General features: G+C 44.1%; 1 protein-coding gene and 1 pseudogene across 4 annotated transcripts; one reads left to right on the top strand and one right to left on the bottom strand.

The window, feature by feature from the left end:
- The first annotated feature begins 2,701 nt into the window (after positions 1–2,701).
- Positions 2,702–5,701, top strand: LOC100280348 (uncharacterized). Of its 4 annotated transcripts, none has more exons than XM_020547682.2 (7): positions 2,702–3,111; positions 3,220–3,364; positions 3,547–3,802; positions 3,870–3,962; positions 4,136–4,255; positions 4,352–4,704; positions 5,005–5,356. In XM_020547682.2, the coding sequence occupies exons 2-7, from the start codon at positions 3,306–3,308 to the stop codon at positions 5,138–5,140; spliced, it is 1,017 nt and encodes a 338-aa protein (XP_020403271.1). In that variant the 5' UTR covers positions 2,702–3,111; positions 3,220–3,305; the 3' UTR covers positions 5,141–5,356.
- A 6-nt stretch (positions 5,702–5,707) lies between these two features.
- On the bottom strand, positions 5,708–8,613 carry LOC109944152 (cell division control protein 48 homolog B-like; annotated as a pseudogene).
- Between the last annotated feature and the right edge of the window lie 8,830 nt (positions 8,614–17,443).

Consider the following 17,443-nt stretch of genomic DNA (forward strand, 5'->3'; position numbering starts at 1 on the left):
GATGAAGAAAGTGGTCTACTACGAGACCGACTCATTGTCGCCCTCCACATCTGGATCTAACTCATCGTCCACTATTTCTAAGCGCCATGAGCGCAAGAAGTATAGTAAGATGTCCCTCCCATATCCTCGTATTTCTAAACACGCTCCTCTACTTTCTGTTCCATTAGGCAAACCACCATATTTTGATGGTGAGGACTACTGTATGTGGAGTGATAAAATGAGGCATCACCTAACCTCACTCCACAAAAGCATATGGGATATTGTTGAGAATGGAGCGCATGTACCTAAGGTAGGGGACAAGGACTATGACTCGGACGAGGCCGACCAAATTAGACACTTTAACTCCCAAGCCACAAATATACTCCTCGCCTCCTTGTGTTGAGAGGAGTATAATAAGGTGCAAGGGTTAAAGACCGCCAAAGAAATTTGGGACGTCCTCAAGATGGCGCACGAAGGGGACGAGGTGACCAAGATCACCGCGCGAGACGATCGAGGGAGAACTCGGTCGATTCGTCCTCAACCAAGGTGAAGAGCCGCAAGCAATGTACAACCGGCTAAAAACCATGATGAACCAAGTGCGCAATCTCGGGAGCACCAAGTGGGATGACCATAAGATGGTCAAGGTTATTCTAAGATCCCTTGTTTTCGCAATCCTACTCAAGTGCAATTAATTAATGGGGATCCTGATACAAACTAATGTCTCCCGAGGAAGTGATAGGCAAGTTTGTGAGCTTTGAGCTAATGATCAAAGACTCCAAACACATCGTCAACTTGGAGCAAGGCGTCACCTCCACACCCGAGGTGCAACCCGTCGCATTCAAGGCGACGGAAGAAGAAAAGAAGGAGTCTACACCAAGTAGGCTTCCCATCGACGCCTCCAAGCTCGATAACGAGGAAATGGCGCTCATCATTAAGAGCTTCCGCCAAATCCTCAAGCAAAGGAGGGGGAAGGACTACAAACCCCGCTCCAAGAGGGTGTGCTACAAGTGTGGTAAGCCCGATCATTTTATTGCTAAATGTCCAATGTCTAGTGATAGTGACAGGGGCTAAGACAAGAAAGGGAAGAAGAAGGAAAAAAAGAGGTACTACAAGAAGAAGGGCGGCGATGCCCACATATGTCGGGAATGGGACTCCAACGAGAGCTCCACCGACTCCTCCTCCAACAAGGACGCCGCCAACATCGCCATCAACAAGGGACTCCTATTCCCCAACGTCGGCCACAAGTGCTTCATGGCTAAGGACGGCAAAAAGAAGAAGGTACAACCTAGAACCACCCCAAGTATATTACATCTAGTGATGAGGGTAGTTCTAGTGATAATGAAGATGATTTAATGTATCTTTTTGCCAACCTTAACATGAAACAAAAGGAAAAATTAAATGAGCTAATAGGAGCTATTCATGAGAAGGACGAACTTTTAGATAGCCAAGAGGAATTCCTTATTAAAGAAAACAAAAAACATGTTAAGGTGAAAAATGCTTATGCTCAGGAAGTAGAGAAATGTGAAAATTTAACTAAGGAGCTTAGCACTTGCCATGATTCAATTATCGGTCTTAGAAATGAAAATGCTAGTCTAAATGCTAAGATTGATGAATTGAATGATACAATTTCTAGCCTCAGAGATAAAAATGTTAGTCTAATTTCTAAGGTTAAAGATTTAAATGTTTGCAATGATTCCATTTCCTGTCTTAGAGATAAAAATGTCATGCTAAAATCTAAGATAGATGAATTAAATGTTTGTAAACCCTCATCTTCTATCGAGCATATTTCTATTTGCACTAGATGTAGAGACGTTAATGTTGAAGCTATTAATGATCACCTTGCTCTAATTAAACAACAAAATGATCATATAACTCAATTAACTGCTAAAATTAATGAGCGTGAAATTGAAAAATGAAATGTTTAAATTTGCTAGAAACATGATTTATAATGGGAGACGCCCTGACATTAAGGATGGCATTGGTTTCCAACAGGGAAGCAATGTCAAGCTTAATGCTCCCAAGAAATTGTCTAATCGTTGTTGCTCCATCCAATTCAGCAACCTCAAACACCATGAAGTCCGTTGCGCCAATATGGTCTTAGAAACGACCTAATGCTTGCAAGAGTCAAGAACGTCGTGCCGTGTTTGGATTGTAGCCTCAGCCCGTAGTGCTGTCCCGGCCCGACACGATTATATTTTTTAATTTTACATAAAACGTATATATATATAATTTATATTCAATATTAAAAACATTTAAGTATGATGTTTTACTGGTTAGACAGCTTCACCCAATGTCTTTTGCCCTTTTTCTATCGGGGACGCGAGACGACCGTTGAAACAAGTGCTTCAAATATAGGGATATAGATATACGATTTACATGTAGCGTGAAGTTTGGGCGGTAGTTTTGGCGCCAAATCTCGCATCTACTTTTCAGGAACCCGCGCGACTGCCTTCGCAGTTCCTGGCTTCCTGCCCGTCCGATCCACCCCGCCTTGAAACTCACTACCACGTCTGCACCGTCGATCTCGATCCCCGCTTCTTGTCCCCCAAAGCCGAAACGCCGCCTCTTGCTAACCGTCGTCGCCTATTCGGCATTTGCCTTCTCCGGGCTCCGGCAGCAGGGGCGGAGGGCCAGTGTGGGCCAGTATTGTCTGGGCAATACCTTGGTCAGCCCAGTAACAAATGAACGTAAAAAAAAGCCCGGTCTTTGCATCACGCTCCCGCACACAGACCGACCAGCCGCAGCCCGTAGCGCACCTGCCTGCGCCCGCCGCCTCCGTCATCCACTCAACCTCGCCCCTCGGCCACTGCCGCCCGGCGCCCGCCCGCCTGCCGCACCGGCCGAATCATCCGACGGCCCTTAAGCTGAGGCGGTGTGGCCTAAGTTGCAGCGCGGCGGTCGCCCCGAGTCGTCCACTTCGGCCCCGACAGGCTGTCCACGGTGGCGCGAACTGCCCCTCGCCGGTTCGGCCCCGCCCGCCCGTAGCAGCTCACCAGAGAACTAGCCTCTCGTCGGCCTTCCCCAGGTCTGCGCGTGGCGCGGCGCCGCAGCAAAGCTCCACGCGTGCGTGTCCGCCACCCGCCGTCCCGCCCGGGCCGCCGTCGTTGCTCGTCGGTGAACGACGTCTCGCTGGTGAATGCTGCAAGCTTGTCTGATTGGTGCTTTCTGCTTAGATTTGTTGTCTTGCATTTACACTTTCATTTACCTTACAATTCAGTTAAGTTTCTGATACTTCAAAAGGCTTCAGGGTATCAGCGCGTTCTTCGAGCGGCAGCAACGACAAACGGGAGAAGGAAGAGAACTCGTGGAGAAGGCGAAGCGGGACGATGCAGCCCAAGATCAGCGCGTTCTTCGAGCGGCAGGAGACGGACCCAGATCCGATTAGGTTCTTCTCCTTATCCCTCTTCGAACTGATTACCCTGATACCAAATCCGCCGGATTTGAATATTTTTGTTGAATTGCTGTGGTGCTTGATGCAAGAAAACGAGGGGCGGATTCGTTAGCATCTGTGTTTGTGGGGGATGAAGCAATTTGTGGTTGCCTTCTCATTTGTGCGGATTGGTGCAGTGGCGACGGTGAGGGGAACGGGCAGGGAAACGTCGGCGCGGCGACGGAGGCGAAGCGGAAGGCCAATGGCTGCAGGCTCGATGGGCTCGTCAGCAAGAAGAGGAACTACGCGCAGCTCCATCTGGAACTAGGGCAGCCTGATTTCGTCCTCCACACGTGCTCCGTGTGCGGCATGATGTACGCCCGAGGGAACGACGAAGACGAGAAGGTTCACAGGGCGTACCACAAGAGCTACTCCGAGGGAGTCCCTTTCAAGGTTAAGGTGTTCTATGCGTTTGCTCTTAGTTTTTCTGTGGAGCGTCTAGTTAACCGATGAGCTGCAGGGTTGGAAAAAAGAGACAGTGATAGCGAGGTCCGAGGGCGGTGATCGGGTTGTTCTTGCAACTGACGAGAACTCTTGTATGTCGAAAAGTAAGGTACAAGTCTGCCCAACTGAGTTCCTTAGGTTAAATTTCTAAATGCTAGCGCCCCGACTTCTGAAGAAATGCAGACTGTAAAGCGGTATTATTTAGCTGTTATATATATGTCTGTTTTTGCTAACTGCTTGCAATTGTCTATGCAATCCTAACTTCACAAATGTGGATGCCAGTGGTATGGTCTATGCAAGTTATGTGATGTCAAACAAATATGGCAGGTCAGAGAGGTGATCACAGTGGTGGAGAAGGAGCTGGGATTTGGTGAAGGGAAACTCCTGCATAAGCTTTGCAAGGTAGAAATTACATAATCTTAGTTCAATAGTACATGGCAATCTATGCAATGCATTTATATCACACGGTAATAAATAAGAATCATCTTTATTGTATAGGTGTATCTATACATATCTGCACAAAGGATCGTGGGGTGCCTTGTCACTGAACCGATAAAAACAGGACATAGAGTTATCCCAAGCTCCACGGAAGGAAGCCCTAATGATTTGCCAGTTAGTAGTACTGAGCGAGGAAAAAATGGTCATACATTAGAGTTCGGCAGTATTAGTTTCAAGAGGGAAATCATAAGGCGGCACAGTCGTTCGGTCAAGAACAAAGAAGAGTGCCAGGACCCTGGTGCCATACTTTGCGAAACGGAAGCTGTTCCTGCGCTTTGTGGATTTCGAGCCATCTGGGTGGCACCATCGTGCAGAAGAAAACGAATTGCCTCAAAACTAATGGACGTTGCAAGGTAAGACGATGTTTGATTTCAAGTGCTGCGTATTTGTTCCATAAATTTCATCCATTTACAAGTCTACACTTCTTTATGTTTGCCTTGCCCTCGCATCAACAACTCAGATCATTTTCAAGCATGCAGTGTTCTGCCTTGCAACAATATATTAAGGTTTTTTTTATCAAATTGAATACGATGTATTGTTAAGCTATTCTTAACTGATGATACCGTAATTTGTTTTCTTGTGCCTTTTTTTGGCAAGCAATTTCCCTAGACAGAGTTCCTCCTGATATTACCACTTCCATTCATCTCAAGCAGGAAAACCTTCTGCGAAGGCAGGACTTTGGGGATTTCACAGTTTGCTTTCTCTCCCCCGACCTCCTCTGGCAAGGGGCTAGCATGCCGTTACTGCAAGACCAGTGCATTCTTAGTCTACAAAGACGGACCGGTGTAACACTTGTACTCTAAGAAAGCCCTCTCTGAAACTTTTCTTCCTCTTGTAAAATACGCTTATCTTGTTGGAGCATTTGACAAAAAAATGTAAACAATTAGATCAATATGTATTCAGGTAGACCAGAAATTAGCGATGCTTTGTAACAATGTAGCTTTTTCTTTTGAGTGGTGACAATAGCTTTCTTGTGATCTTCATAAATAACTTTTCATGGTCTCACATGCTCCGTTGCAGCAATGCTGCTGCAGCTGCACCAAGCATGGAACTAGGAGAGTGCATCTACAAGATGGATGTTTTGAGCAAGAAAATGACAGACTGTAGCAGCAGAGTGACAATACATCAATGAATGAATCATGTATCACTGATGGCTGATACGTGCTGTTTCTGAGGATAAGAAAAGGAATTCTTAGAATTTTTATTACAAGGACCTAGCAGTCTTGTAGAATACAGGAATACACTCAGGAATCATTCTAGCTCAGGAATTGTTCTAGCTGATTAAAACTTGTATAAATCAGATAAGCAATTCGGCCAGGAATTGTTTCGGTCGATGGCCCCTTAATGTCTCCTCACTGGTAAAGAACTAAAGATAAGCACCTTAGAGCTGATTTGGTAACTAAGGTTTGAAGGAGATCCTTGTAAGGAAACTCTTGCTATTTAAAATTGAATATGAATGAGTTTTCTTTCAGGGATCCCCTCTAAATTCATGGTCGTCACCAAACCAGCCCTTAATGTTTCCTACTTGATGGGTCATTTACATCTGCCTTTGAGTACTCATCAACTACTGCTTTGTGTGCAGCTTGAAGTGGGTATTATGTAACGAACTTGCCGAGATATCTTACCTCATTGCTGCCATTTCAGCTTCCTGGCAAAGGCCTTCGAGACCAACACAAGTGAACAACTCGGAATACTCCACAATCTTCCAAAGATATACATCCTCTCCAATTTCATTCTGTGTATGGTGACCTTCCACGCCTGGCGGCGGTGCATACAACACCTGCAGATCAATGGGAAATTATAGTCAGCGCCTACATGTTCATGTCTCAATGGTAGAAGCATTGAAAGATCTTATCAAAACGTCCTGGACGCAGAAGAGCAGCATCAATTGCATTTGGGCGATTTATAGCACCCAATAAGATAATTCACTGAAAAGGAAAAGAATGTCCTTCTAGTGAGCATACATGTAGACATGATCAGTAGAATCACACACAGAAAGCTATCAGTAGACTAAGATGATGTTTGAATGAACTAGAGCTAATAGTTAGATGCTAAAATTAGTTGAAGACATTACACTCTAGCTAATAGTTTAACTATTAGCTACTTTTAGTAAATTAGCTAATAGTTAGTTAGCTATTTGTTAGCTAGCTAATTTTACTAGTAATTTTTTAGCCAACTAACTATTAGTTCTAGACTTCTAGTGCATTCAAATACCTCCTAACAGTGCCATAGCCAGTTCTAAACCACCCATTTCGGTCAATAAAGACGACAAAAGTATTTCTCCAAATGTGGCATTGCCACTAGAATTCCCACCAGGGCCAGTTCTGCAAGATCATACAAGTGCCAAAATAAACTATCTGTAGTAAAATTCACAAATGGTACTCTGAAGCTAAAAGTAGGAATGAAACCCGATCGGATATAGATGGATACAGGTGATCCTGCATTTCATCTATATCCCATATCTTTTTCTCGGATCTTAGAACTGGATACGGATTATTCGGATATTGATATCTATCTCATATACATGTCAGAAATCTGATTTTGAGTATTCGGATACCATCAGATATTAAAATTTTGGATTCAGATATGGACTATCCATATACGGTTTTGACCCTTTCGGCAGGGGTGGACCAGAACAAAATATGACTGAGGGCATACTTATAATGATGAGCACCAAAATGTTAAAGTAAGAGCATCTAAATTGGTCTGAGGAGGAAACCATATGATGAAAAATCTAGGCTCTACTATTTAGAACAGAGAAATAAGTGAGGACATGTGCTCACTCAGATCTACCTAGGTCTGTCCCTGCCTTTCGAGACAAACATACTTCGAAAAATATTTGTCCCATTTTTATCCCTAGCTAAAGGTAAATATTTACAAGTGCAAAAATGAGTTCTATCTAAACTTATTCAACTGCCATAAAAAGAACACAAATTACCATTTTCAACAAGAATTTGCTTGCACACACTGTTCAATTATCTACATTATGTGTACCATGTTGAATACATTTTTTTCGTTTGTAACAGTAAAAGAATGGATAGGCAATTCCTATCCGTTCTTGGTAGTTATGACAGTTACATCAGATTACCTTTATTATATTGTGCATCACATATCAGGGCAATGGCATCAGCCTCCTCGAACAACATAATGCTTGGAGAAGCAAGACACGCTTTCTGAAATGTTCTACGCAACAGAGCTTCACCTTCCCCAACCTACTTGGAATATAAATCTGCACCACTGTTACAAGAATTTATGTGAAAAACCTAGTGAGTCTTGAGGAGAGTATCTTTATCTGAAGGTGTTTTAGTCGCTTATTTTTTAAGTTTTTGCCGACTTATGGATATTAGATATCGCTCCCTCTGTTTTGTTTTATTTGTCACGTTTTAGTTAAAAATAAACTAGTGTGCGACAAATATTCGAGAACGAAGGTAGTATCATATTAAGAGTATGTTTGTTTCATCTTTTTTGAGATTTTATACTTCAATTTTTAAATCATTCAAAAGTGACAAAGATCCCGAAAGTTAAAAATGGAAAACTCACTAGGGTAAGATTTTAGGCTTTTGGTTTATGGGAGTTGTTTAGTTTTTAGGATGTCCAAAAGATGAAGTACAACATCTCAAAATAACTCAACTGGTAAAAACCAGTAAATTATGTTAATATGTTTTAAATACAATGGAATAGTTGGTTAGATGGGTACGAATGTGAAGCTAAGAACTAAGGTTCAAACACTTATTTATGCATAATTTTATCTTATTTTTATTTAAAGCGAAAAGAGGAATGGTGACGCACCACAATCATAGAAAACGGGGGAAAATATGCATAACGGATGTGAACCTATTCTGTTGTGGTTCCTCACATTTATGAGAGGCATGCCCACACGAATAGAAGTTACGGTTGCTTGGGACTTATTGTAAGTTTGTAACTTTTGTCTATCTGGACCTATAGACTACAACTCATATTTATGAGGGGGCTACAACAAAATAAGTTTGCATTCGTTATGCATATAATTTCTTTCCTAGAAAACTAGTGGTTTACAATAGATAAGAAATGTGAAACCAAATAAGGAACATGTGTATGATTACTTCAACTTATCTTCGCTAAAAATGATGTACAAGTGAAACACCAACCGTGTCACGTCAACGCCCCATGCTGTGAAGCACCGACCGAGTAAGCAAACACATGCGAGGGCGGGCAACGCAAAGTCGCACCGCCGCGTACAAGAACGTCTTGCGCAGCGCAACGACGGACGCAATGACAAACATGTACCCTTCTGACGTGATGAATAGATCTGAGGACTAACCAAAGATGAGGGAAGTTGAGGAAGTGCATAGGACAATTTTAGCCTACCCAAACCTTCAATTTTTTATATACTTTACAGTAAGTAAACATTGGTATAAAAGGTTATAAAAAATTGAGGAGGGACAACCACTTTGCCCTTCTTAGGTCCACCTCTGCCTCCGACGGCGTCGGGAGGAATGAGACTGGATGAATAGATGTGAGGATTAGACCGATTAGAAGGACAAGAGTCGAGAGAATTAGACCAATTCAACGAGATGGTCCAGAACAAGGCTATTTTAGCCTATCCAAACTTTAATTTTAATATATTTAACCATAATTAAACATAAGGGATAAAAGCTCATGAAAATTAAGGGGGCCATGGTGAAAGGGAAATGTGCCCTTGTGCCATTTCTAAGTATTTTGGTGATTCAGTGTCCAACACAAGTGCTTAAGTGTTAAATGGTGGACAAAGTACAAAACAAGTATAAAGATATGTTTCTCAGACTTAGTACATTGTTTTAGAGACTAATGTATTGTGTCTAAGTGCTGGAAACAGGTAAAACCAAGTTGAAATTAAGGATGGCTTTGTTCAGCCAAAGCCAGCTCTGTCTGGGTGCACCGGACTGTCCGGTGGTGCACCGGACAGTGTCCGGTGCGCCAGGCTGGCTCAGGCGAACTTGCTGCTCTCGGGAAGTGATTAACGGCGTACGGCTAAAATTCACCGGACTGTCCGGTGTGCACCGGACTGTCCGGTGAGCCAACGGTCGGCCGGGCCAACGGTCGGCCACGCGATCCGCGCGAGACACGTGGCCAAGCCAACGGTCGGAAGGGGAGCACCGGACTGTCCGGTGTGCACCGGACAGTGTCCGGTGCGCCAACGGCTCCAAAGCGCCAACGGTCGGCTTCGCCAAAGAAGGAAAGAAATCCGCACCGAACAGTGTCCGGTGGTGCACCGGACTGTCCGGTGCGCCAGGCGACAGAAGGCAAGAATTGCCTTCCTGGAATGCTCTCAACGGCTCCTAGCTGCCTTGGGGCTATAAAAAGGACCCCTAGGCGCATGGAGTACACCAAGCAACCTTTGAGCATTGTTGATCATTCACACTTCACTCTTGCGCACTAGTTCGACATTCTTAGTGATTTGAGCTCTGTTCTAGTGAGAACCTTGAGATATTGTTTTGAGCTCAAGTCTTGATCGTGTGTGTGCGTACTTGCTGTGGTTTTTGAGTGTGTTGCTTCCCTCCCTTACTCTTGTGCTTCATATTGATTCTTATTGTAAGGGCGAGAGACTCCAAGTTGTGGAGATTCCTCGCAAACGGGAAAAGAGCAAAGTAAAAAGAACACCGTGGTATTCAAGTTGATCATTGGATCACTTGAGAGGAGTTGAGTGCAACTCTCGTCCGTTGGGACGCCACAACGTGGAGTAAGCAAGTTTTGTACTTGGCCGAACCACGGGATAAACCACCGTGTCATCTCTATGTTGATCTCTTTGTGGTTATCGTGTTGTGCAAATTCTCCTCTCTAGCCACTTGGCTTAACTGTGCTAACTCTAATCAAGTTTTGTGGATTAAGCTTTAAGTTTTCACATGATCACCTATTCACCCCCCTCTAGGTGCTCTCAATTGGTATCGGAGTCGTTCTCTTCAAGAAGGGACTAATCGCCTGAAGAGATGGATCCTAAGGGAAAGGGGATGGTGGTCAACAACAACGAGAGGGAGTCTATCTTCAATGAGCCGAAAGATGACAAGCCCACGGACTCGGGCTCGAGCCACAAAAGAAGAGACGGGAAGAAGAAGAAGACAAGGTGCATCAAGGAGATCATCTACTACGACGACAGCGACGAATCCACTTCTTCCCAAAAGGACGATGACGACTACGAGAAAAAGAAAACGGTCAATTCAAACTTTTCTTTTGATTATTCTCGTATTCTGCAAAGCACAAACGCTCATTTACTCTCCATTCCACTTGGTAAACCTCCTCACTTTGATGGAGAGGACTACGGATTTTGGAGTCACAAAATGTGTAGTCATTTGTTCTCTCTCCATCCAAGCATATGGGAGATAGTTGAGAATGGAATGCATTTTGACAGTAGCGATAGTCCCATGTTTATCAATGAGCAAATTCACAAAAATGCACAAGCTACTACTGTTCTTCTAGCATCATTGTGCAGGAATGAATACCATAAAGTGAGCGGCTTGGATAACGCCAAGAAGATTTGGGACACCCTCAAGATCTCACATGAGGGGAATGACGTTACCATGCTCACCAAGATGGAGTTGGTGGAGGGCGAACTTGGTAGATTCGCGATGATCAGGGGCGAGGAGCCAACTCAAACATACAACCGGCTAAAGACCCTCGTGAACAAAATAAGGAGCTATGGAAGCACGCGATGGACGGACCACGACGTCGTCCGCCTAATGCTAAGGTCCTTTACTATCCTTGATCCTCATCTTGTGAACAATATTCGTGAGAATCCTAGGTACACAAAGATGACGCCCGAGGAGATACTTGGAAAGTTTGTAAGCGGGCGTATGATGATCAAGGAAGCAAGGTATGTTGACGATGTGTTGAATGGCCCAATCCAAGAGCCTCAAACCATTGCTCTCAAAGCTACGAGGAGCAAGGAAGCGCTACCTAGCAAGGTGGCACAAATTGAGGCGGCCGGACTTAATGATGAAGAAATGGCCCTCATCATCAAGCGCTTCAAGACGACGCTAAGGGGTCGCAAGGAGCATCCAAACAAGACCAAGACGAAGGGGAAGCACTCATGCTTCAAATGTGGTAAGATCGGTCATTTTATCGCTAACTGTCCCGATAATGATAGTGACCAGGAACAAGGAAACAAGAGGGAAAAGAAGAAGGCATACAAAAAGGCTAAGGGCGAGGCACACCTTGGAAAGGAGTGGGACTCAGATTGTTCGTCGTCTGACTCCGACAACGAAGGACTCGCCGCCACCGCCTTCAACAAAGCGTCCCTCTTCCCCAATGAATATCACACCTGCCTCATGGCAAAGGAGAAGAAGGTAAACTCTCGAAAATCCACTTATGCTTCTTCTAGTGAGGATGAGTCTAGTGATGATGATGAAATAGACTATGCTAGTTTATTCAAGGGCCTAGATAGAACTAAGATTGATAAGATAAATGAATTGATTGATGCTTTAAATGATAAGAATAGATTGCTAGAAAAGCAAGAGGATCTCTTATACGATGAACATGATAAGTTTGTAGAAGCTCAAAAATCTCTTGCTTTAGAAATAAATAGGAATGAAATGCTTTCTTGTGAATTGTCTACATGCCATGACTCTATTTCTAGTTTAAAGAGCATAAACGATGACTTGAGTGCTAAGTTAGAAATAGCTAATAAATCAACATCTTGTGTAGAACATGCTGTAGTTTGCACTAGGTGTAAAGATTTTAATGTTGATGCTTGTAGTGAACACCTAGTTTCAATTTCAAAATTGAATGATGAAGTGGCTAGTCTTAATGCCCAACTTAAGACTAGCAAGAGTGAATTTGAAAAACTGAAATTTGCAAGGGATGCCTACACAATTGGTAGACACCCCTCAATTAAGGATGGTCTTGGCTTCAAGAGGGAAGTCAAGAACTTAACAAGCCATAAGGCTCCCATCTCCACCAAGGAGAAAGGGAAGGCCCTTATGGCTAGTAGTGCTCATAAGAACCATGCTTTCATGTATCATGATAGGAGACATTCTAGGAATGCTTTTAGAAGTTATGATGCTTTTGATTCCCATGCCATGGTTGCTTCTAGCTCTTCTATTATGTATGATAGAAATGTTGCTAGGAAAAATGCTATGCCTAGAAGAAATATTGTTCATGCTCCTAGAAAAGTAATGAATGAACCTTCTACAATCTATCATGCCTGCAATGCTTCATTTGCAATTTGTAGAAAGGATAGGAAGATAGTTGCTAGAAAATTAGGGGCAAAATGTAAGGGAGACAAGACTTGCATTTGGGTCCCTAAGACTATTGTGACTAACCTTGCAGGACCCAACATGAGTTGGGTACCTAAGACCCAAGCCTAAATTTGCCTTGCAGGTTTATGCATCCGGGGGCTCAAGCTGGATTATCGACAGTGGATGCACAAACCACATGACGGGGGAAAAGAGGATGTTCTCTTCCTACGTCAAGAACAAGGATCCCCAAGATTCAATCATATTCGGTGATGGGAACCAAGGCAAGGTGAAAGGGTTAGGAAAAATTGCTATTTCTTCCGAGCACTCTATTTCTAATGTGTTCTTAGTTGAGTCGCTTGGATATAACTTGTTGTATGTGAGTCAATTATGTAATATGGGATATAATTGTCTACTAGGAGAGTGCCCGTGCGTTGCAACGGAAACGTATAAAACCACGATAAACTATGTGGCAAATCGAGAAGTTTTACATATACCAGTGTTCTCGATTTGTATATCAGCTATGCTTCCTGTGGAGCAAGGAAGCGAACGCAAGCCAGCCTTTTGTATTAGTGCATTATGTTCAGTTCTTACTTGATAATCATGTGTTCTCGCGTGTGCCATGGCCGAGTGGCAAGCTCAACACTGGTATTGTTGTCTTGTCTCAAATGAAGTCCGGTTCCACAAGTTAACCGGAAATCTTCATGGGTGATAGCTGTGTCAGATTCTTCCACGCATAGGGCAAGTAATGCAAGTGATAGCTGTGTCAGTTTACCCCCATTTTCTTGGGCATCACTTGTCTCAAATGAAGTCCATTGGAGGTTCGCAATTTATGTTCCGTGGCATCGCACGGGCACCTACCTAGTTACAACTGAGGTGCTGTTTGGTTCGCGTATTTTCATCCGTCAACGGTTCACAGCGGGACCCAATCACCTTGCTTCTCGTTTGGTTCGGTTCGAATGGCATCAATTCACGCGCTATCAGATATAGACCTTCAGAATGATGATACCGCTCTCATCCTGGCGTCTTCCCATCGCATATGCACCCGCTTACTGTCCCATCTCTACCAGAAGCAACCACGCGCAATTACCAAACAAAACCTGGTACCCGTTGAACCGGAACAGCTAGCGGGGTTTTGCATTTACGTTAACATTACCGCTCCTCACAAGGAACCAAACAGCACTTGAATGCAAGATGCCAGCCACATAACCCGCCTACTAACGCGTCCATCCCCACGTCTGGGTTGTGCGGTCGGCCCACTACTGAAACTAAACATGCTCACTACTTCCTACATGCACAGCACGAGTGATCAGCCACGACCAAGCTGATTACCGGTGCTGCCTGAATGACGGAAAGACCAAAACAAAAACAGATGATGACCCACAAGTGCAGGGTTTACAGCAACAGGGGTTTCCCCAGTGAGACCAGTAATTTTCTCTTGAAGCCAATGAAATTTGAGTCCCAGGCTCCAACTTTGCTTGAAAACATAGCCCGTACGTTGCCACGGAAGTTAAAAGTTAGTATAAAATATAGATACAGAACGATAAACATCACTATGATATATAGAATCTGTGTACAAAAATATCACCGTAACATTAATATTATATTGATGATATAAATTCTTGCACAATAAAATTCCACTGAAGCTTATATTGGCAGCAAAATAGTGTTACGCAAATTCACACAAAAAACGGGTGCAAATGTGTTGGATATTATTTCAAATAAACTAATCAATAGTGTATAAATAGATGCCTAGCTAGTTCCAATCATTTAATATATAGAGATTTTTCCTTTGTACTCTCTATATATATGGACACTCGTTTTGAACTTGGCTTGTCTCAGGCATCCTCTTAGCATATTCCTCATCAACTTCTTCTACAACACAAATAAAAGAGCATGAGAACAAAATCCTCACCTAAAATCTCGCTTGAAACAGTAGGCGCAAGCAGATGCAGATCGAATTGTAGACATAGAAGAGAAAATATGCTGGTGTTTTGCACCAAAAACTGATACATTTTGAAACTGGATTCTGTATTATCATCGTTATACATGCCGATTATAAATCCATGTCGTGTATATTTAGCTTTGGTAATTATAGATATGATATAATAAAAATTTCCCAGTCTAGACAATAAGGGCCGGTTTGGTAACAATGAAATTAAGGCTTGTTCATTTTGCTCAACCATATGGACTGGGTGGTTTTAAATTCCAAGTAAATCAAAATCTTTCATTTTTTTTTCAATTCCATCTAATTCATATGAGATAGGAATAAACGAACAAGCCTTTAAATGAGTCGTGTCTTAGGTTGGCCCGCTAGACACAACCCATTTGATCATTTATAGTTTAATACCTCTTTTCTCACCATCCTTGATCTCGTGAGCCTGAAAAAAAGCAAGAGAAGAAACTCCATCTTGTCTGACCCCACATCATATATCTCGTCATTCACACTCAACTAATTTATGAGTTTAGATCGTGTTTAAATAAATATCTCATTTAAGTAATATCTGCCTATTTGATATATAGAAAACGTACCTATACACATAGTTAGATTTAAAGGACAAAGTGTATCTGCACAGGACACAAGACATGGGCGTAGTGTTGATGTCAATACTGCCAACGATTATCATCACCATTTACAAAAATAGCGAGTACATGACATACAAGAAACAGCACAACAACGGTAAGCCTAAGTCTGGGAGTTGTTAGAGGTGACTCCATCCTACAGGACCAGCTGATCCCAATCGAAAAATGAAGCTAAGCAAGCAGAGTCTTTTGGCACATGGTGGTTCCCTTGAAGCTCAGGATGGCGTGCTCTACGGCCATCTCCATCACGTCCGAGCGGGTCATGGCGTGGAAGCCCAGGGAGGCGGCCCACATGGGCAGCAGCTCCGGCACGGCGGGCAGCACCAGCCTGCGGACGCCCACCTGACGGAGCATCTTCTCTAGCTCCGTCACGAGGAGGCGGCACATCCCCTGCCGCCGGTGCGCGAAGCGAGTGCCCACCAGAGGCAGCTCCGCCACCTGGTTCCCAAACACCCGCAGCGTGCCCACGGTGATGAGCTCGCCGACTTTCTCCAGGCCCACCACGTAGTACCCGCGGAAGTTGAGGCGGCGCAGACCCGACTCTTGGTTGAAGACGATGTCGGCGGCGAGGTCAGTCTGCGTGCGGGGCTCCACCATGTCGTCGAAGCACTCGTGGAGCACGTCCAAAGCCGCGCACAGCTGCCCGTGATCTGCGGCGTCCTCCTCCTCATGCTGCCATCTCGTGATTCGTGTGACCGTGGACATGTATCGCCACCGCCGCAGGGTGCTGAGTGATACGCCCTCTACTGTAGTGGGGATGGATCTTGCCCTGGACGACGCAGCAAGGCCCTGCAGATGCTGAAACACCTCACCACATTCAGGACTGCAAAGCCACGGCCGCCATTCTTCTTCTGGTCCCTCTGATTCTGATAGTCGGCGGCACCACTCCGCTGCGCTTTCTTCCTCGAAACCTCCTCGTCTCACGCATCCCACATGATCTGTTTATTTATTTATATACGTTAATTAGGAGGTACACTGTACACACACTATTATAGTAGAAGAGAAGAGAAGAATACGACTTACATTCTCGCTCGCATTGCTCGCAGTAGATGATTGTCTTGTCCGTGAACCCCTCAGCTGACCTAGAAAACACTGGGTACCCACTTGGATGCCTAGCTCAGAGTGTTGGTCTGGCCAAGCTTAGTTTATCCTGTAAACCAGCTTTTACTACCTTATAAGCCCAGAAAACAAGCTAAAGCGACAAGCTTGAAAAGCTGTTTGGAAGAATTTTGAGCAAACAACAGTGACTCTTTAATATTAATCCCATGCAAGTTGGGCACACTAAAGAGCAGACCCGCAGGAGGCTCCCACATGAGTGGGATCTAAGGAAGGGATAAATCAAGACAAATCTTCTCCCACAAATGCGGAGAGGTTGCTTCAAACCCGTGACCTGATGACTCAATAAGACAGCTCTCACCACTGCACCAGCAGGCCTACACCCCACAAGTTGGGCACATTAGAGATATGTAATATTTTTCTACCTTTTATTAAGCAAGCAAAAAAGGCAGATGACTAATCATCCTCACTTCAATTGGATATCAGTGAACCACAGTAACAGAATCATGAGCCAAGTGAATAAAATATAAATCCCAAACATCAAATGCATGCTAGCAGTCAAACAGGATACTTCATAGTTCATACAATGAATCAGCTCTGCGGCTGGAGGAAACAACGTGGACTTTGGTGGAAGGCAATGGCACGTAAAGGAGATGGCAACTTTTGGAATCCAGTCGTGGCAACAGCCAACAGGCATGGCAGCTCCATAACCCTAGGAAGCCACCACAACTCAATGACAAGCAGCAACTGCAGGACTGCTACCTGCAAATCTTTATTGTAGGCTGTAGTGGCAAGGGCGATGTGAGAGTATCCTGGAGTTCCCATGTATACAAACAAAATAGAATGGAGTATGAAAATCCTTCAAGGGTGCAGTTTCTGAATATGGTCTAAGCAAAAAAAGCTCCGCCTGTTTTGGTGAACACAGCCTATGGAGAAGCAGAACCGGAAGTTGCTCTCTGTGAGACTGACCTCTGCGACTGGCAGGACTGGATGAGGATTTGATGTGCCAGACTGCATAGTTTTGTCTTCTGTGCAAACATGAAGGACATGATGTTGCAAAAAAGCAATACGCAAGGAGCGCATAGCACAGAGATACCACAAGGAAGTCATGGCCCATGCCTCTTGATGATGTGGCAGGGTGAACATGCACATGCCAGCTAGACAGATATGGTACAGTTTTCCCACCTTCTTTCTTCATTGGCTTGCTCCAGAATTAGAGGAAGGCTGGGTGTCCCTCCATCAAAAACCACTCTATTACGATGCTTCC

The sequence above is a fragment of the Zea mays genome, chromosome 2 (genome assembly GCF_902167145.1).
Source record: "Zea mays cultivar B73 chromosome 2, Zm-B73-REFERENCE-NAM-5.0, whole genome shotgun sequence".
Classification (NCBI taxonomy): Eukaryota; Viridiplantae; Streptophyta; class Magnoliopsida; order Poales; family Poaceae; genus Zea; species Zea mays.

Excerpts from the sequence above, each read along its gene's own strand:
- LOC100280348 (XM_020547682.2), top strand. The coding sequence starts at position 3,306 with ATGCAGCCCAAGATCAGCGCGTTCTTCGAGCGGCAGGAGACGGACCCA. Across the intron at positions 3,803-3,869 it reads CCGAGGGAGTCCCTTTCAAG|GGTTGGAAAAAAGAGACAGT; the intron begins GTTAAGGTGTTC and ends GATGAGCTGCAG. Across the intron at positions 4,256-4,351 it reads TCCTGCATAAGCTTTGCAAG|GTGTATCTATACATATCTGC; the intron begins GTAGAAATTACA and ends TTTATTGTATAG.